This window comes from Anas acuta, chromosome 17 (assembly GCF_963932015.1).
Source record: "Anas acuta chromosome 17, bAnaAcu1.1, whole genome shotgun sequence".
NCBI lineage: Eukaryota > Metazoa > Chordata > Aves > Anseriformes > Anatidae > Anas > Anas acuta.
This window is the reverse complement of record NC_088995.1, coordinates 14,078,195-14,096,046: the sequence shown is the minus strand read 5'-3', so window position 1 is coordinate 14,096,046 and position 17,852 is coordinate 14,078,195. Positions and strand designations below refer to the sequence as shown.

The 17,852-nt window shown below is 37.1% G+C and overlaps 1 protein-coding gene across 6 annotated transcripts in view; it reads left to right on the top strand.

Annotated features, from left to right (window-relative positions):
* The window catches only part of GLT1D1 (glycosyltransferase 1 domain containing 1), a 72,710-nt gene that overhangs the window by 14,655 nt on the left and 40,203 nt on the right, over positions 1 to 17,852 (top strand). For all 6 annotated transcript variants that reach the window (XM_068653588.1, XM_068653593.1, XM_068653589.1 and 3 more), the window contains 3 exons: positions 3,337 to 3,388; positions 9,510 to 9,546; positions 10,345 to 10,401. In XM_068653588.1, the coding sequence (XP_068509689.1) occupies positions 3,337 to 3,388; positions 9,510 to 9,546; positions 10,345 to 10,401 (146 nt within the window). The remainder of the gene's footprint in view (positions 1 to 3,336; positions 3,389 to 9,509; positions 9,547 to 10,344; positions 10,402 to 17,852) is intronic.

Here is a 17,852-nt window from a genome sequence, read left to right as displayed (position 1 = left end):
CGTCTTACCAAATCCAGTGGTACTGCTTATATACTTACTCTAGCAGAGCTTAAATACATTACCAAACAACACTATGATCCTTGTGGGTCCCTTCCAGCTCAGGATATTCTATGGTTCTATGGTTTCTCAGGATACTATCTCTATTCATCACAACATTTTCACTAAAACAGATAACTACAGTGGTTCAGATAGAGCAGTATGGATTTTAGTTCATGTTAGCCAAGAGGAAATGCATATAGTGTGTGAAGTAGGCTTGTATCTTGTGGTTTTATCTTTGCTAATATGTCCTAGCTATTATTATCTAACTTAACACTGGCATAGATACGCTGTTCTGTCTATAGTGAGTTATAAAATGGGGTAGGTAAAAGGACTTTAAAGACAGCACTTAATCATACTCATTGAAAAATCATTAGGCCATGTTCTTATGTCTTAGGACTTGGAGTTGAAAAACAACTCGTGGCCCCATTTAAGACAAAGTTTATATACTTTTTTCAAGTTATTATTTAAACAGTTTTGAAGGAAGAGAAAAAAAGTTATCTAATGTATCAGTTAAAATGAGAGTATTAAATTTCAACACTGGAAAAAAGACCATTATACAAGAACAGTTTTTTTGTGTGTGTCCACTCTGATCCAATTCTGCATTTAAAACATGTTCTGTCACCAATATAGCTAATGTAGCTTATGCAAAACTATGCTTTACTGAATGATTTTTTGTGATAATTGGGTTAGGAACTTGAAGTATAGTTTAGTGGCTAGGATTTCCTCTGATGTTTCAAAATGCATTACCACATGCTTTATGCAGTTCATAATATTTTCTCTGCTGAAGGAAAAGTAATTCAGTTTTCTAGAAGTTATACTAAATGGATCTCTTCTCCAATATTGTCACTATTCATTGCATAGTTATTAAAAGAGACATTGATTTTTTTTTCCCTTATTGATTGCAGGGTTCTAAGTAAAAAGTACTATGAATTGTAGATTACTTGTCCAGTACAATAAACCACCGCATTCCATAAAACAAAGTATTGAACACTGTCTAGCTTTATAATGAGTGTTTCATTTTTAATCAAATTCCTCTAAATGGTCATTGTACTCCTCTAGCGTATTTAAATCTATTGAATAGTATTTTGTAGACTTGGGAGCAATAGTTTTTTTCTGCTTGTTTATGTGATATATTGAAAGTATAATTGCAAAAACTAGAAAGGAAGCATATGCAACTTGAGAATAAACAAGCATTTGCAAAGGCTTCAATAACCTTAAAGCTGTCATATTGTATATGTAAAATGCATTGTTAATACCATAAAGCAGATACTACAAAACAGATGTATGGGAATATCTGCTCACAACAAACAAAAGTAGGAGTTATAATTCAGCATTTATGTGACTTTTAATGCGTGGTTGTGACTTCATGCACTCAAATTATAGTATCTCCAGTGGAAAAGCAGTATTCTGGTTGTGACGTAGAAACTTGCTTCACCTCCCCCCATTGAGATGCTATAGGTATGGCTCAGGATGGAAACATTACATTAATTCTATGAAAAAGAAATCTTAAGTGTCATATGTGATAACCTATGTTTTATATTCAATATTTTTAAAAGAAATTAAAAAGAACTTGGCCAAGCAGACACGTGGTGTCTCCTATGAAGGAGGCATTCAAACAATTATATTCCACAGGACTGATAGTCTTCAGAAATGGACCCAAGTATGTTTCTAGTTAACACTGAAGTTCCATTTAGGAGCAGTCAAAGCATGTGTTTGTATTTCATCATGGTTTAAAAGTTGCATTAAAGTTCAGAATGTTCTTAAGATCTCTTCTGAACAGGGATTCTTTATTAGATCTGACTCCATAAAAATATCTCATATGACTTCTGGGTATTACGTCAAGCTCCCAGAAGGAATGACTTGTTTATCTAGTATGTTTAGATATCAGGCTTCTGTGGCTGAGCTTCTGTGGCTGAAGTCTCTCTACAATGAGGCACCCAAATATGAGAACTATAGCTATCAATGCTGCTTTTAAATAGTTGTGGGGAATTATAGTGTACTGCATGTGTTTCTCAAAGGCTAAGAAGTAGAAGTCCAGATGAGCCATGATAAACAGCCGTAAGGGTAAAAGAGGAAGTAAATTTGGGAGCAGAGTTATCTTTTCCTTTCCAGGTGAAATAAAAACCTAACCATGAAGATATTTGGATACGCCTTTGTTTGCTTGTTCTTACTTTTATAATATGATTTGTATGATTACAGAGGGGGAGGAGATAGTGTTCATATCTCAGCCAATTCTACAGTTCAATTATTTTAATTGCCTTCTTGATACAAAGAAAAGTCGTAATCAGAGAACAGTCAAAATGCCCTACCCCTTAGCAGCCGCCTGCCTATCAGTATTACGGTGGGCTGGCATAAGAGTTTCTGTCCAAAATGATGAACGTGGTGTGTCTCATGTCTGGACACCCAGTTCTTCCTTATTATTATAAAGGGGTATAATGTGCCTAACTAAGCACTATGAATGTCATCTCCTCTGTAGATGCCTAACATTCAGAAGTACAGAACTGACTGTCCCAAGTCTTTTAAATTCTAGAGTTGAAGCCTAATCACTGGATCTTCTTTCTTCTTTTTCAGTTTATTTAATTCTGATTTTATTTTATTATTTTATTTTATTTTATTTTATTTTATTTTATTTTATTTTATTTTATTTTATTTTATTTTATTTTATTTTATTTTATTTTATTTTATTTTATTTTATTTTATTTTTAATTTAAGGATGTTCCATGAAGAATAACAGTTTTGTCCCTCACACATTTTTTCCCATCAGCAGTTTTGACTAGTTAATAAGGAGAGAACACTGGGGAAAGGTTTATAAAATTCTGCTCACTTGAATTAAATTCAGTAGCAACGAATTGCAAGTAGTAGGACTGGGTATAGTCAAATAACAATAGTACAAAACTGAACATTCCTTTTTATTTAGTTATCTGGTTGTGAAGAAGGCTATTGCAACTTGCAGCAATGTGAAAACAGGAAAGGCTTCTTGCTTCTGCCTCTGTGTATAAATCTAGATAAACTACAGGATGTTCCCATTATTTAGGTTTCCTCCTATATTTAAGAAATCATCACTTTAATTCCACAAGAGCTCCAAGTTATAATCCATTTAAAGCCTGGATATACCATTTGTTTTACCAATGTTTTCTGGTAAAACAAATAGAAAGCCTGCTTTCTGTCTTTCCATCTATAATTATTTTTATAAGCCTCTGCTCATCTTTCTTATAAGTATTTCCTTCTGAAATGCTTTTCTGTTATGTTCAAACATTTTAAGTAGATGATCCCAACTATTTTTGTCCATTTAACTAGGTTTGCAGTGGCTTTCACGATGAAAATGAAGGAACTGGCAGCAGCGGAGTGGGTATGTTTATGTGATGATGGTGATAATTATAGTATCAGAAACTATGCATTCTCCTAAAATGTTTACTAAATAATGCTAGAGAATTGTAATAATCTTTATATTCTCTATTCCCGTTCTTTTATTTCAAAGAAAGCATTTTTTACTTTGACATGTCAGATAGATCTGGCATTTAAAAGCTGTTTAGTATTTGAAAAGTGTATACAGCCGTTTAGGAGGTGCTTCTCTGTAACATTTTAAATTAAGCATTATTATCTTGAGCTTCTCCTGATACCATATGCGTATATTGGTTTTCTGCATCATTTAATAAACTTTATTTTGACAAAATTCCACTAAACAGCTTTACTTACAATGAAGATTTTGGAAGAATAATTTGAAAATATTTGTTTTATCAACACTAGAAATAGGATGAACTTATTTATGTGAACTGCAAAGCTAAAACTGAAGTTATGCTAAGCCTAGCAGTATGTGATGTACACCACTACTGATTAGGCCTTGAGCGATATATAGCACATAAATAGCACTTAACTTTTTTAAAAGTCATCTCTGCTTCCAGAAACAGATTGAAAGACATTGCTAAATGATATATGAAAAAATACTGAATACAATTATTTTTATCCAACAGTATAGTAGTCAAATACGTTTGGCATTGTATTTGAAGAGGGTTATTTAGTCAGCAAAGAACTGACAGTAATAATGCAAACTAAAATTCCTAGTATATATTAGTTAACTATCAAATTTCAGGTTCAACAGAATGAAAAACATTCAGTAAAATGTTTTTTTAGTAGCAAATATATTATCCATGTGAAAGATATTTATTATGGTAAATCTAGTTTAAAGGTAGGTATTATATTCATGCAGAGAAACATAAGTACATACAGAAAAAATCTGAAAGACCTTTCAAATGGAGTTTCTTTGATAACATCATTTAATTATTCAAAATATTTGAGCTGCCATGCTATTTTATTATAAAAAGTGTTTAACATAAATCTCTTTGTCTGTAAATACGAAGTCTTCATATTAACTTCATATCGACTTTATGAATCCTGGATTGGTAGTAAGCAATGCAAAAACTCATCTGTTTTCATATAGACTTACTGACACCAGTCATATTTTGCAAGGGCCCAGAAGCTCACTGGGCACTTGGTACTTACATGTGCTAAATCCAAATCTTTCACTTCTGAAGGTTATTGATAGCTTTGCCATTGAGTTCAATGAGTTTGGGATCGAGCTCTTAGGGTTAATTTTCCAGTCTCTCAGCAAATATTGATCTCAGGTCTTTGCAACTAGTTAGTTTAATTCATTCCATGGACTGTTTAAATAATGGGTAAGTGCTGTTGCCTTATGCACTTTGTGAGGTGAACTTGCTTGCTTGGATAATGTGCTGTGCATGCAGTTAAAGTGTGAGTTCAGGCAGTTTTAAGATAAAAAACTCAAGTGATTTATCAACGGCTTACCTAATTTGACTGCTATTGTTGAACTTGAGCTTCTTAATATGCTTTTTTGATCTTGAAATATAAGGAGAGGACTTTAAGTTTTAAGGGAGAGAAAAAGTAAATGAAAAAGCATATATCATTTTTAGGAGGAGAGGAGAGTAAAATTAATGTTTTAATTTTATCTATTTATTTATTTAGCCTCTGAAATAGTAAGATAATTAGTAATTTCAAATATGTTATCCTCATTTCCTTATTGTGTTTTTGAAAGTAACTCCTGATATAATAACTGATACCTAGAGGTTATATGTATTAAAAATAGATTGGCTGACAGCAAATAGAATTCCCTTCATCTCTTGGTTTATTTCTACACATTCATTCTTTGCCCAGAAACCATGACTACAGTATTAGAATAAGTATGTTTTAGTTCTCTTTCTCTTTATTTAGTAGCTCAATTATGTCCACTGTATTGTAAGTCTACTTCATTCACTGTAGTTATTGATAGTACCTGATGCTCCTGTTGGAAAATAGATTGGATCAGCATTTTCACCTTTCTGTGGTTGAGTTCATAGCAGACTGCCAGTGGAAAAAAATGAGACAAATCCAGGAAGTCGGCAGTGCTCAATCCTGTTTTCTGAAGAATGGAGGAAGACAATAAAGAGCTGCTGGTCATTTGAGTACAAGGAGTGCTTTTGGGTAGTGTGAGACAGCACTGCTGACCTGTGAAACAATCCACACTCCACACCAGGCAGTAGCGCTTGTTAGCTCAGCTGTTTGGTGTGTGTGTGTGAGGTTAGTATTCCAAGTAATGTGTTGCCTAAAGTCTTGTACCAGATCACAGAGAACTGCAATGAGCACCAGGGCTAGGGATGGGAAATCAGTAACTGGCTGTCAGTAAGGGGCAATATACTGGAATAAAAAGAGAAAAGTTGGAACCACCCTCTGCCAGCTATTAGCGCCACTCACCTTAGCCTGTGAAGTATTGGTAAGAAAAATACTTTTATTTTCTATATTTGAGGTGAGAAACTCTTAGGTTACCCTGTATGGAGTCAGGAATTAGACTCAATAATTCTAATGGGTCCCTTCCAACTCAGCAGATTTTATGAGTCTATGATGAACAATAAATGTAAGAAGTATAAACTAACTGCTGGATATCTTTTTAGTTTTAATTTGCATCATAATATAATCGTTAATACACCTTTGCCTAAAGAAAATCACTAAGATCTGGAGCCGGGACAACACAACAATATAATTTTTAATGCTTTCTTTCAGCATGAATTGATTTTTGATCTAAGCACATAGAGGATTTGGTAGTTACATTATAAACATAACTTGGTTTTAATAGTTACTACAATTAACTTCATGATGGGTAAACAGGAAAGGGCACGGCTTCTGTCATAGGTCTTATACTAGAAAAAGACAAAAGTTAACAGAGTATGAAAAGGAGAAGCAAACTTTAACTTTGAAATATTTTTGAATCAGCACTTATGTTTTTAAGAACTTGACTTAATTGATTTTACCTAAACACCTTTGTGTTCCTGGTTTGAGACTCATTCAGTGTTTTGGAGAAGGTCGTGGCAGACAGGGAACTGGAGGCAAGTCTAAGTCCTAAACTGAAATATCACCTGCTGACCTGTGTCTTAAATCCTAAGATTTTGAATTCTTTTTTGCAGCTGTATCTTCATATAAAGGGTAAGAGCAAATGCCGTACATTTAGTTTCAAACATTGAAAAACATAAATACATATTTCCATATCACAGCTCACAGAATATCAACACTCTTTACATAGTAACTCACCCTAATGTGAACTGCATTATTCCTGTAATGTGTGCTGTATTAGTTAGACAGTCGATTAATAATTTAAATTACAGACATGTAAGCAATAGCATTATGCTTAAGGGGTGTATCTTCCAACAACTTATTTTCTATTACACTGGATAAATTACCTTTAATTATGAAGTACATAATATAGCTTTTGTAATAATCTGTATTCCAAGTAAGTGCAAAGTACTGTAAAAGATCCCATGCTTATGGTCAGTGTTTTATTTCAATAATGTAAAAGTGGTGCATAAGAATTACCTAAGCTAATTTTTATTAGTATTCCTTTTCATTTTTCCACTCTCCCCACTATTGAAAATAAAGAACAAAATATAAAATTGATCTATAAAGTGTGAATACGTCTGTATACCATGTTAAACAATGTCCCTGCTCTTTTCTTCTTGGTGATCTAAACCCTGGCAGGAATATATTTACTCACCATAGAGCTATTACGGGTCTGGTAAAGCATGAAACCAAATGCTTAACTTCAGCTTATTTTTGAAACTTAGTGGTTTTGGGGAACTTAAACCACATCTTTACCCACCAAAGTCTGAAGCAGAATTATGCAGTATATTAGCTATAGAGACAAGGCTGGGTTAAGCTGTCCTCTGCTCCATCTGCTTTTTTCCACGTTTTCTTTGTTTGCATTTGTGTCCTAGCTCTGAATTTCAGCTCTTCTATTTGTCTTGCAAATTAAAATTTTGCAGTTGGCCTCCATTTTGCAGTGCTGTCTCTATCGTTATAAAGCATTTTTTAGGATTGGAGAATGCAATTTAATTTAAAGTGCTGCTTATTCATAAGTTAAAAAAGGACGAAGAATTGTTAAGTAATAAAATAACCCATGAAACCTTTTTTTTTTTTTTAATCATTTGAAAACAGAAGTTCATACAGCTTTTGAAAGATATACTTAACCTTCTACTGTAGAATAAACAGCATTACATTTTCCCCACTTCATATAGTAATGGATTTCCTGCTTATTCATGTAGGTTTTGTGATGTAGTTAATTCACTTTCTCAGAAATTGCCCTCTTCCCCTCCTGTGAACTGCTTGTTGAAGATTATTCATTTTTCTGACCTCCTTTCTGTCAATTTCTTCTTCCATTTTTCTTTTTCCAGTTCATTTTTGGTAACTAAAATAGACTGTTATGACCCAGTAGTGAACTGTAGGGGCAGTCACATAGAAATGTTGGAATGAATAAAACAAAATCTTTGCAAGTGAAAAAAAGTCATTTCCTTGACTTACTTCCTGAGCTGACTGGTTCAGGACTTGGTTGCTTTAGCACTTTGTTTCTGCGTTCTCATTCTCCTAGTACAAGCTCTCTTCTTTCCTAAAGCCATTGTCCTGCAGGTGTGATTTCACAAGCTGCAGTCTGCTGCTAAGAATGCAATGGAGGTGGGAGAGGAGAAGGGAAAACTAATGTGCAGCTTGACATGATCCGACAGTATAGGTGATGCTCTACCTTGTTTAACTCTGGCTGTGTTAACTCATTCCACCAGCTTTCCACATTAAGAGGCAGGGTTGCATAGCAATACTTAGCTTGAGGAATTCAGCAGTGTATCATCTGTGTATCAGCCATGTGTTCAAAAGTGGAATGGTTGGGGTGGCAGTCTGAGAGTCCTTTTCCTATTTGCCCTTTAGAAAGAGCTGTGGTAGACAAATAATCAGTGACTCATAGAGTCACAGCCTGCTAAGGGACTGGGTGTCTGTATGTGATGAAACGGGCGCTAAGGAGGAGTCTGGTTTTAGCCCAAAGACAGGAAAGACTGGTGCTCTAAGGAAGGTTGTTCTTTTTGGGTCACTGTGATGCTATGTTAAGCAATAGCTACTAGAACTGCTTGAAAGAATGTAATTTCAAACTGAAACTTCCAAGGTAATATTGAGCTAATCTGTTAGAGAATACACAACTTGACAAATGCTTTGGTTTACTCCTATACAGGCATTGCAGCCAGCTTTTAAAAGAAATAGGAACTGTCTGAACACAAAGCTTTTGCGAATACTTTGAGCTCAGAGAAACTATGCTGTTCTTGCTAGAGGGGAAGAGTGTTTTTTTTTGTTTGTTTGCTTTTGTTTTGTTTTGTTTCCCCATTTGGAAAGATCCCGTGGCTATTTCTGTGTTTTCATGAAAAAAATGACTAGTATTCTACAAATTCATGATTGGAATTATAGAAAGATAATGAAGTAAGAACTGAGTTAATCACATAAATAACTAGTGTAGTAGCACTTCAGGAATAACTTTGGAAATATAACACCCCTTTTACTGTATCTATTTTAAAATAATTTATTGTGCAATTCTTATTTGGGAATATTCTGCAATACCTAGTACTGGCCAATTTTCCCGTCTAGACAAGTATCTACATATATTTGACAGCAATCTTAAAAAAGGTTAGGGGTATATAGGGCTTGTTTCATGCCTGATGTGTTTAAACATTTTATTATGGATAAATATAACTGTGATTTTGAGACCAGCTGTACTTTTTCTTCAGAAACCAGAGTGTTTGGGAGCTAGGGCTGTTTTATAGTTTAAAATCTTTTTTATTCTAGGGAAATGTTTTCTTTTTCTATGCCATAAGCAGGTTAATGATTTTGAGAAACTACGGTTAAACAAAAAAAAACATGTTTCTACTAATCTGGTAATTGTGTTAATTACAAAATGGATTCATTGACACTGTAAATTTTCCTAGTAAATGTAATAGTAAATGTAATTTAAATTGTTGACTTTGTTGCCTGTGGTCTTATTAAAATGTTCTTTTCTAATGGTCATTTCTTTTTTTTTGTTGAAAGAAAATCACACTGATGAGCATGTGTTTTTTTTAAAGACTGAACAGATCTTTTATGACACACTACAAGTCAGTTTTCTTCTCTTTCTTTTAAAGCCAGATACTCGGAAGAAAATATATGTCCAAACTCAAGGTGAGAGTTTTGAAATATTAACTAAGACATTCAAGTATCAGCAAGTATCTAAGTCAGGGTATATTACTTAAGTGAGTAGTCTAAGGAAAATTCTCCTCAGCCTTTTAGGTTTGTTTACTTAATCTACAGCTCTCAGTTTAATTTATCTACAAGTAATTGTCTACAGATTCCAAAAGTTATTGTATTTTTATATTTTTTTTTCAAATAATAAAAAAAATTTTTGAAATTTATTTTTAAATTACTCAATGAGGTGTATTTAATTGATGTTTAGTCTGTATTTAAGCTTCTTATGAGATAATAGATAACTGAGAGATTAAATAAATTACTAAAATCATTTAATTATTAAAATAATCCTTAAGGCAAAGCAAATAATATCAAAAAATATTTTTGATATTGATTTAATTCAGTTGCTTTGCCTGATGTTAATGACTTCAGCCTGAGCTGAACTGTATCTGTTTTGGAATAATGATCTTCAGAAAACAGTATTTTGTATGTAGATTTTGCAGGGCCAAATTTAGCATGGTGTAAAGAGGCTTATTTCTGTGGATTACTAAAGTGGTTCATACATAGTGTGATTGTGTGAAATTTTCAATTCCATTTCAATCTGATTACTATAGAAGGATTGTGCAGGCAACCTGAAATTGTTGGGAAGAGGAAAGCTTGAGGTGTGAACAGCTGTATATAGAATTCAATGTGCCTGAGAGAAGTATGTTTTCTTAGGGCAAGACTTTAAGAGGCATAGTTCAGCCATATAGGGACCAGTCAAACAAGCTCTTTTCTCTTTTTTTTTCAACACAGGAATCAAGACTACACCCAGTGAAACATTTGACTGGTTTAGATTTCTACAAAATGCAGGTATTACTCACTTTTCTGTATTTGCCATATTTATGATTAATAGATATCATTCTTGAAAGAATTTTAGAATGAGAAGGTTAACTGATTATGTAGTAACAGGGCCTCATGATACAAAAATTTTAAAATATTAGATTCAGGTAGAACATCAATCACACACTTCTCACAGTTTAGTAAACTATTCAGACCATCTCTAGACTGAAGGTTTGTCCAGTACTGAATTGCATCAAAACATAAAATATTCATGGTATGGGTCAGTACCCCTATGAAGTTAGTTAGACCTAAGCACCAACACCTGGCCACGCTGTGCTTCACAGCTGTGTGATAGAAACTGAGGATTTCTATTGCAGAATTGCAGGTGAAGTGAAAAAGTGGTGAAGGGAAAAATGTTTTGATGTTTTAATATTTGGTCTTGATCTAGTGTTTGTCTCTGTTTTCACTCATGTAATGGCACGTAAGCCAGATGACCTAATTTAGTCACCTGATCTTGGCAATACTTTAAATACTTTAATGTATCTGCCTTTCCCCAAAAGAATTTGTATGCATTTTACAGTGGTAAAAATATTTCAGTGTTATAGTCACAATCTGATCTCTTATATTACAGCTCTTCCCTCTGTTACTAATGAATCCTCACTTTCCAATTGCTTTATCGTACCAGTAAATGTGCACCATTCTTCAAAATGGGTGTCTAATTTTAAATTGAGCATCGTGAAGTTATTTAGTTCTCAGTAAATCATGGCCCACAAGCACAGCACCACTAAGATTAATAGTTTTCTGAAGTGAAATGATTTGTCACTTGCTAGCACAGCCCTAGCATTGATTGGACCTCATGTCTAACTAGTCTATGATTAAAAGTGCAGTCAACAGATCAGGGAGGGGGGAGCTCCCCCTAAGTACATATCATCTAATATATTAGAGGCAGTCTTTTGCCTAATGTGTACGAATACAAAAGCACAAAATAATTCATAAAGTACATGAAAAGCAAATTAAAATGCAACTATAACATTTGTGCCTGTTAAATAATAGCTTGAAAACTGGCATCACATTATTCGGTGGTTTGGTTTTGCTTGTCTTTTTATGACTGTTTCAACTCACAGAAGGGTTGAAGTTGCAAAGGAACCTCTGGAGATCATCAAGTCCTGCCAAAGCAGAGTCACCTAGAGCACATTGCACAGGATCACATCCAGGCAGGTTTTGAATATCTCCGGAGAAAGAGATTACACAGCCTGTCTGGGCAACCTCTTCCAGTACTCTGTCACCCTCACAAGAAAGAAGTGTTTTCTCATATTCAGGTGGAACTTCCTGTGTTTCACTTTGTGCCCTTTGCCTCTTGTCCTGTCACAGGGCACCACTGAAAAGAATCTGGAACTCATTTATTTTATCAGTCTTGTCTCTATTTCCATCTCTGGTGGCAGGCTAAAATTTCCACTTCTCTAATATTGCACATGGAGGCAGGTTCTTGACTGTACCTTTGCACTTATTAGAACTTCCCTTTGAATTGCTCTTCTGGGGATTTGCAGTTTCAAGGTGTTTGAAATATTTACGATTCTCCTAATGCAGAGCAACCAGTAGAAAAAAAAAAGAAAGAAGAAGAAGGCAATTTTGATCAGAAGAATACCATTTTGACAGTGCTGGCTTGCACAATGAAGTGCACTTGAAAAGATCCTTAACTTTTATGCAGATAAAGCTGTCCAATCTCATTCACTTGGCATTTATGATCTTTTAAAAACAAACAAATTAAAAACCCACACTTCTGTCATGAAGATCTATTCCATACCTAAAGGGAATTATTGATTTTTGTGGGAAATACTTCTCCAGATAACTCTTGCCTATATCTTTAGTAGTCTCCTTGAATTTATATCAGATATGGGGTTCCCAGGACTGAATGAAAAGAAACTGCCCTACAATGCAAATTGCAGTGCATTTGAGCTATCCATGTTAAACATCCTTGGTGATCAGCCCCATACATTGTGAAATTATTCTTTAAAATGAATTAGGCCTTTTAGAATATTTCAGGACTTATTTTATAGAACACACATCATATGGATATTCTTTGTACTTATTCAGTCACAGAAAAACTATACCATTTGCTTGATGTTAAATGTCACACTGCTATATAAATAGCCTATTTAAGTTAGGATAATGGCTTCCAGAAGAATTTAATGGCAGATTCAGCGAGTGGCAGAGTGCATCAAATACATTTCACTGTCAGAGACTTCCTACCTAGCCCCCAAAACTAAATGGTACTGAATCCCACTAAGCAATCCCACTACATTTGTACATTCCATTTGATCATTTGGGTGGCTAACATAAATGGTAGTTGCCTAATATAAGCTGAATCTGTGCTGTGAAAAGTTTTTTTATTGTTGTTGTTATGGGTGTAATGCCAACTTAATGCAAAAATCATGGAATTTGTATTTTTTCATAGTCTCAGCAGCAGACTTGAGAGTTTCAGAGGTGATATTTGCATAGTTGTCATGTGCTAGCTGCATTAATTTCAGTGGCTGGCTGTTAAAATATTTATTGGTGAAATCTTAAAAAAAAATGGGGGTGGGGTTTAAAGACATTTTACGTTCTAGTTACAATCAGCTTCACAGTGTTTCTCTTATGTGGATGACAGATGGCAAACAACAGTAGGCAAAGCAAAAAAAAAAAACACCAAACCAAGTCTAAATTCCAACACAGACTTCAAGAAGAAAACCTTTTCAGTTTATTTAGTAACTTGAGACTATTTAGGAAATGGTGTGGCTCTCTATATTAGAGAATCTTTCGATGTTGTAGATCTCAAGGCTGGAAATGACAAGGTCGAGTCCCTTTGGGTTAGGATCGGCGGGAAGGCCAACAGGGCTAGCGTCCTGGTGGGGGTCTGTTATAGACTGCCGAACCAGGATGAGGAGACGGATGAGGAATTCTACAGGCAGCTGACAGAAGTTGTGAAATCTTCAGTGCTTGTTCTTGTGGGGGACTTCAACTTCCCAGACATATCCTGGAAGCACAACACAGCCCAGAGAAAGCAGTCTAGGAGGTTCTGGAGAGCGTGGAAGATAGCTTCCTGATGCAGCTGGTTAGTGAACCTACCAGGGGTGGTGCCCCGCTAGGCCTTCTCTTCACAAACAGAGAAGGACTGGTGGAGGATGTGATTGTTGGGAGCTGTCTTGGGCAGAGTGACCACAAAATGGTGGAGTTCTCTATTCTTGGCGAGGCCAGGAAGGGGACCAGTAAAACCGCTGTACTGGACTTCCGTAGGGCTGACTTTGAGGTCCTTAGGACACTGGTTGGCAGAGTCCCTTGGGAGGAGGTTCTGAAGGGCAGAGCAGTCCAGGAAGGCTGGGCGCTCTTCAAGAGGGAAATCTTAATGGCACAGGAACGGTCTGTCCCCACGTGCCCAAAGACGAGCTGGTGGGGAAGAAGACCAGCCTGGCTGAACAGAGAATTGTGGCTTCAGCTTAGCAGGAAAAAGAGGGTTTATAATCTTTGGAAAAGTGGGCAGGCCACGAGGGAGGACTATAAGGATGTTGCAAGGCTGTGCAGGGACAAAATTAGAAAGGCCAAAGCTCATCTGGAGCTCAATCTGACTACTGCCGTTAAAGATAACAAAAATGTTTTTATAAATACGTCAACAAAAAAAGGAGGACTAAGGAGAATCTCCAACTTTTACTGGATGCGGAGGGAAACTTAGTTACAAGAGATGAGGAAAAGGTGGAGGTGCTTAATGCCTTCTTTGCCTCAGTCTTTAGCAGCAATACTGGTTGTTCTCTGGATACCCAGTACCCTGAGCTGGTGGAAGGGGATGGGGAGCAGAATGTGACCCTCACTATCCAGGAGGAAATGGTTGGCGACCTGCTATGGCACTTGGATGTATGCAACTCGATGGGGCCGGATGGGATCCACCCGAGGGTACTGAGAGAACTGGCAGAGGAGCTGGCCAAGACACTTACCATCATCTTTTTTCAACAGTCCTGGCTATTGGGGGAGGTCCCAGTTGACTGGCAGCTAGCAAATGTGATGCCCATCTACAAGAAGGGACGGAGGGCAGACCCGGGAAACTGCAAGCCTGTCAGTTTGACCTCAGTGCCAAGGAAACTCATGGAGCAGATTATCTTGAGAGTCATCACGTGGCACTTGCAGGGCCACCAGGCGATCAGGCCCAGTCAGCATGGGTTTATGAAAGGCAGATTCTGCTTGACGAACCTGATCTCCTTCTATGACAAAGTGATGCGCTGGGTGGATGAGGGAAAGGCTGTGGATGTGGTCTACCTTGACTTCAGTAAGGCTTTTGATACCGTTCCCCACAGCATTCTCCTCAAGAAACTGGCTGCTCTTGGCTTGGACTGGCGTACGCTTCGTTGGGTTAGAAACCGGCTGGATGGCCGGGCCCAAAGGGTAGTCGTGAATGGAGTCAAGTCCAGTTGGAGGCCAGTCACTAGTGGCGACCCCAGGGCTCGGTGCTGGGGCCGGTCCTCTTTAATATCTGTATTGATGATCTGGACGAGGGCATTGAGTGCACCCTCAGTAAGTTTGCAGATGACACCAAGCTAGGTGCATGTGTCGATCTGCTTGAGGGTAGGAAGGCTCTGCAGGAGGATCTGGATAGGCTGCACCGATGGGCTGAGGTCAACTGCATGAAGTTCAATGAGGCCAAGTGCCGGGTCCTGCACCTGGGGTGCAATAACCCCAAGCAGAGCTACAGGCTGGGAGATGAGTGGTTGGAAAGCTGCCTGGTGGAGAAGGACCTGGGAGTGATGGTTGATAGTCGGCTGAATATGAGCCAGCAGTGTGCTCAGGTGGCCAAGAAGGCCAACGGCATCCTGGCTTGTATCAGAAGCAGTGTGGCCGGCAGGGCTAGGGAGGTGATCGTCCCCCTGTACTCGGCTCTGGTGAGGCCGCACCTCGAGTACTGTGTTCAGTTTTGGGCCCCTCGCTACAAGAAGGACATCGAGGTGCTTGAGAAGGGCGCAGAGAAGGGATCCATCGGGTCCATCGGGTCCAGAGAAGGGCGATGAAGCTGGTGAGGGGCCTGGAGAACAAGTCCTACAAGGAGTGGCTGAGGGAGCTGGGTTTGTTCAGCCTGGAGAAAAGGAGGCTCAGGGGCAACCTTATTGCTCTTTACAGATACCTTAAAGGAGGCTGTAGTGAGGTGGGGGTTGGCCTGTTCTCCCACGTGCCTGGTGACAGGACGAGGGGGAATGGGCTAAAGTTGCGCCAGGGGAGTTTTAGGCTGGATGTTAGGAAGAACTTCTTTACTGAAAGGGTTGTTAGGCATTGGAACAGGCTGCCCAGGGAAGTGGTGGAGTCACCATCCCTGGAAGTCTTTAAAAGACATTTAGATGTAGAGCTTAGGGATATGGTTATATGGGATATAGTGGGGACTGTTTGTGTTAGGTCAGAGGTTGGACTCGATGATCTTGAGGTCTCTTCCAACCTAGAAATTCTGTGATTCTGCGATTCTGTGAAAGTACTACAGCCTGTGTCCCTTTGGAGGTCAGACCACATACTCAAAATGGTTTTCTCTGACCTTATAATCTAGGAATCTATATCAGTTTTGTTAGCAATTTAAGATGCTTGTCTGTAGACTTTGGAGAGGCAATGAAAGTTTTGGCTTTTACTGAAAACTGAATGACAGGAAATGACAAGACAGTCTAAGAAAATGCAAAAACTGACACTGATCTTCTTTAACAACTTAGCTCAAGGATGCGATATTGCTATTTTAGATTACAGAGTCTTCATACCTTGATGAAAGGCTCCTTTTGATCTCAGTGGAATGTGGGTGAAGCTGTAAAGCCTAATAAACACAGACATCATGTGAAGGAGATTGTTAACAAAGACTATACTAATGAGCTCATCTACCCAACATATGTTTTGAAAACACCCTACAAAAGTACAGAAAATACTTTTAAATAAGAAAAACACTTTTATTTTCTACATTTGAGCATGTGGTAAGAAACTCCTAGGTTGCATTGTGTGGAGTCAGGAGCTGGACTTAATGATCCTCACGTGTCCTTTCCAGCTCAGGAGATTGTATGATTCTAAAATAGGTCACTTAAGATACAATGTTCTCAAATTGCTTCTGTAACTCTCAGCAAGCTAATGCTTGATATTACTCACTCACTTTGAGGCCTGCAGCTTTTCAGTAAGATTAAAGATTTGCAGGTTTTTTTTTTAAACCGTACATCTATGATTACTACATTTTTTTCCTGATAGTACCTAGAGACATGGAGTTAAATGAATCTACTCTTTCAAAATCTATTTGGACGACATCTCTACTTATTCTTGACTTTCTCAGAAAAATTATGTCCTTATTAATGCTTCAGAAATTATTCTGATTTTCATGCTGTTTGCCTGTGTTCATGTTATGCTGGCATTTAAGTACAGATTTTTTAAAGGGCCCAAGTGTAAACTGTCATAGTGTATCATAATAGTAAAATTATTGTTTTTCCTAAAAATAGTGGATGTGACAAACAGTTACACAATTTCAGATAAAAAACAAACCAAGAGCCAATGAAATCTTAAATAACAAACTTCAGCATGCTTCAGCAGGAAAGTGTTGTATTATTAAGATGTTTTTCACTGTATGCTTTTAATATAGTCCATTCTCTCATTCTGTCTTGTAACTAAAGACCTCCAAACAGTTTACTAAAAATTAAACCCTGTACATTGTTTTGTGTCAAGGATTCAATCTGCTTGCAGATAAATGGGTAAATCCAGATGGGTAAGTCTAGATTTGAGAAACTTTCTCTAGGGCACACCATGACTCAGAATCACAGCCATCAGGAGGACACAAGTCCTGATTATTGATCACATTTCATCTATTAGATTATGCATTTTGTGCCAGGTTCCAATATCAGCAACAGCTACCCAAGCACACAGATCAAAACAGGGTACTGTTTTGATCAAGAAATTCCACTCTGAAATTACACGTGCCAACGCTGCATTGTTGTGTTTCAGATTTGAGCAGCATCATACCCACTCTGCTCTATCATGAAAAAGGATTTGCATGACTGTGGGAGTTCCACGTCAGTCTTAATCTGCCACTGTGGCTGATTCATTTCAGTTTACCTGCAGTTCATTTGTCACAATCCCTATAGTTCTGTGTGGTATATCAACTCAGTATACTGTCAAGCTGACGAAAGGAATGAGTTTCCATAATCCTATCAATCACTCTTGTTGTTTTGACCTTTCACATCTTGCTAAACAAGTAACCTGCTAAGCACGATCAAGACTGGCTATGGCCAACATACAGCTGTTTTTTATAGATAAGGACAACTTAACAAGTCAGACTACAGCCATAGATGAATACTAACAAAGCACATTTAAAGGAGCATCTCTTACTGATATTAAACAATTATTTTTGACAGTGAAGAAGATGTTGATTACAGTGGCAAGACTTGTATTTAATGTACAGTGATTTTGAAGTATGGCTGCATACTTCAGAAAATGCAGGTTTTTTTTTTTCT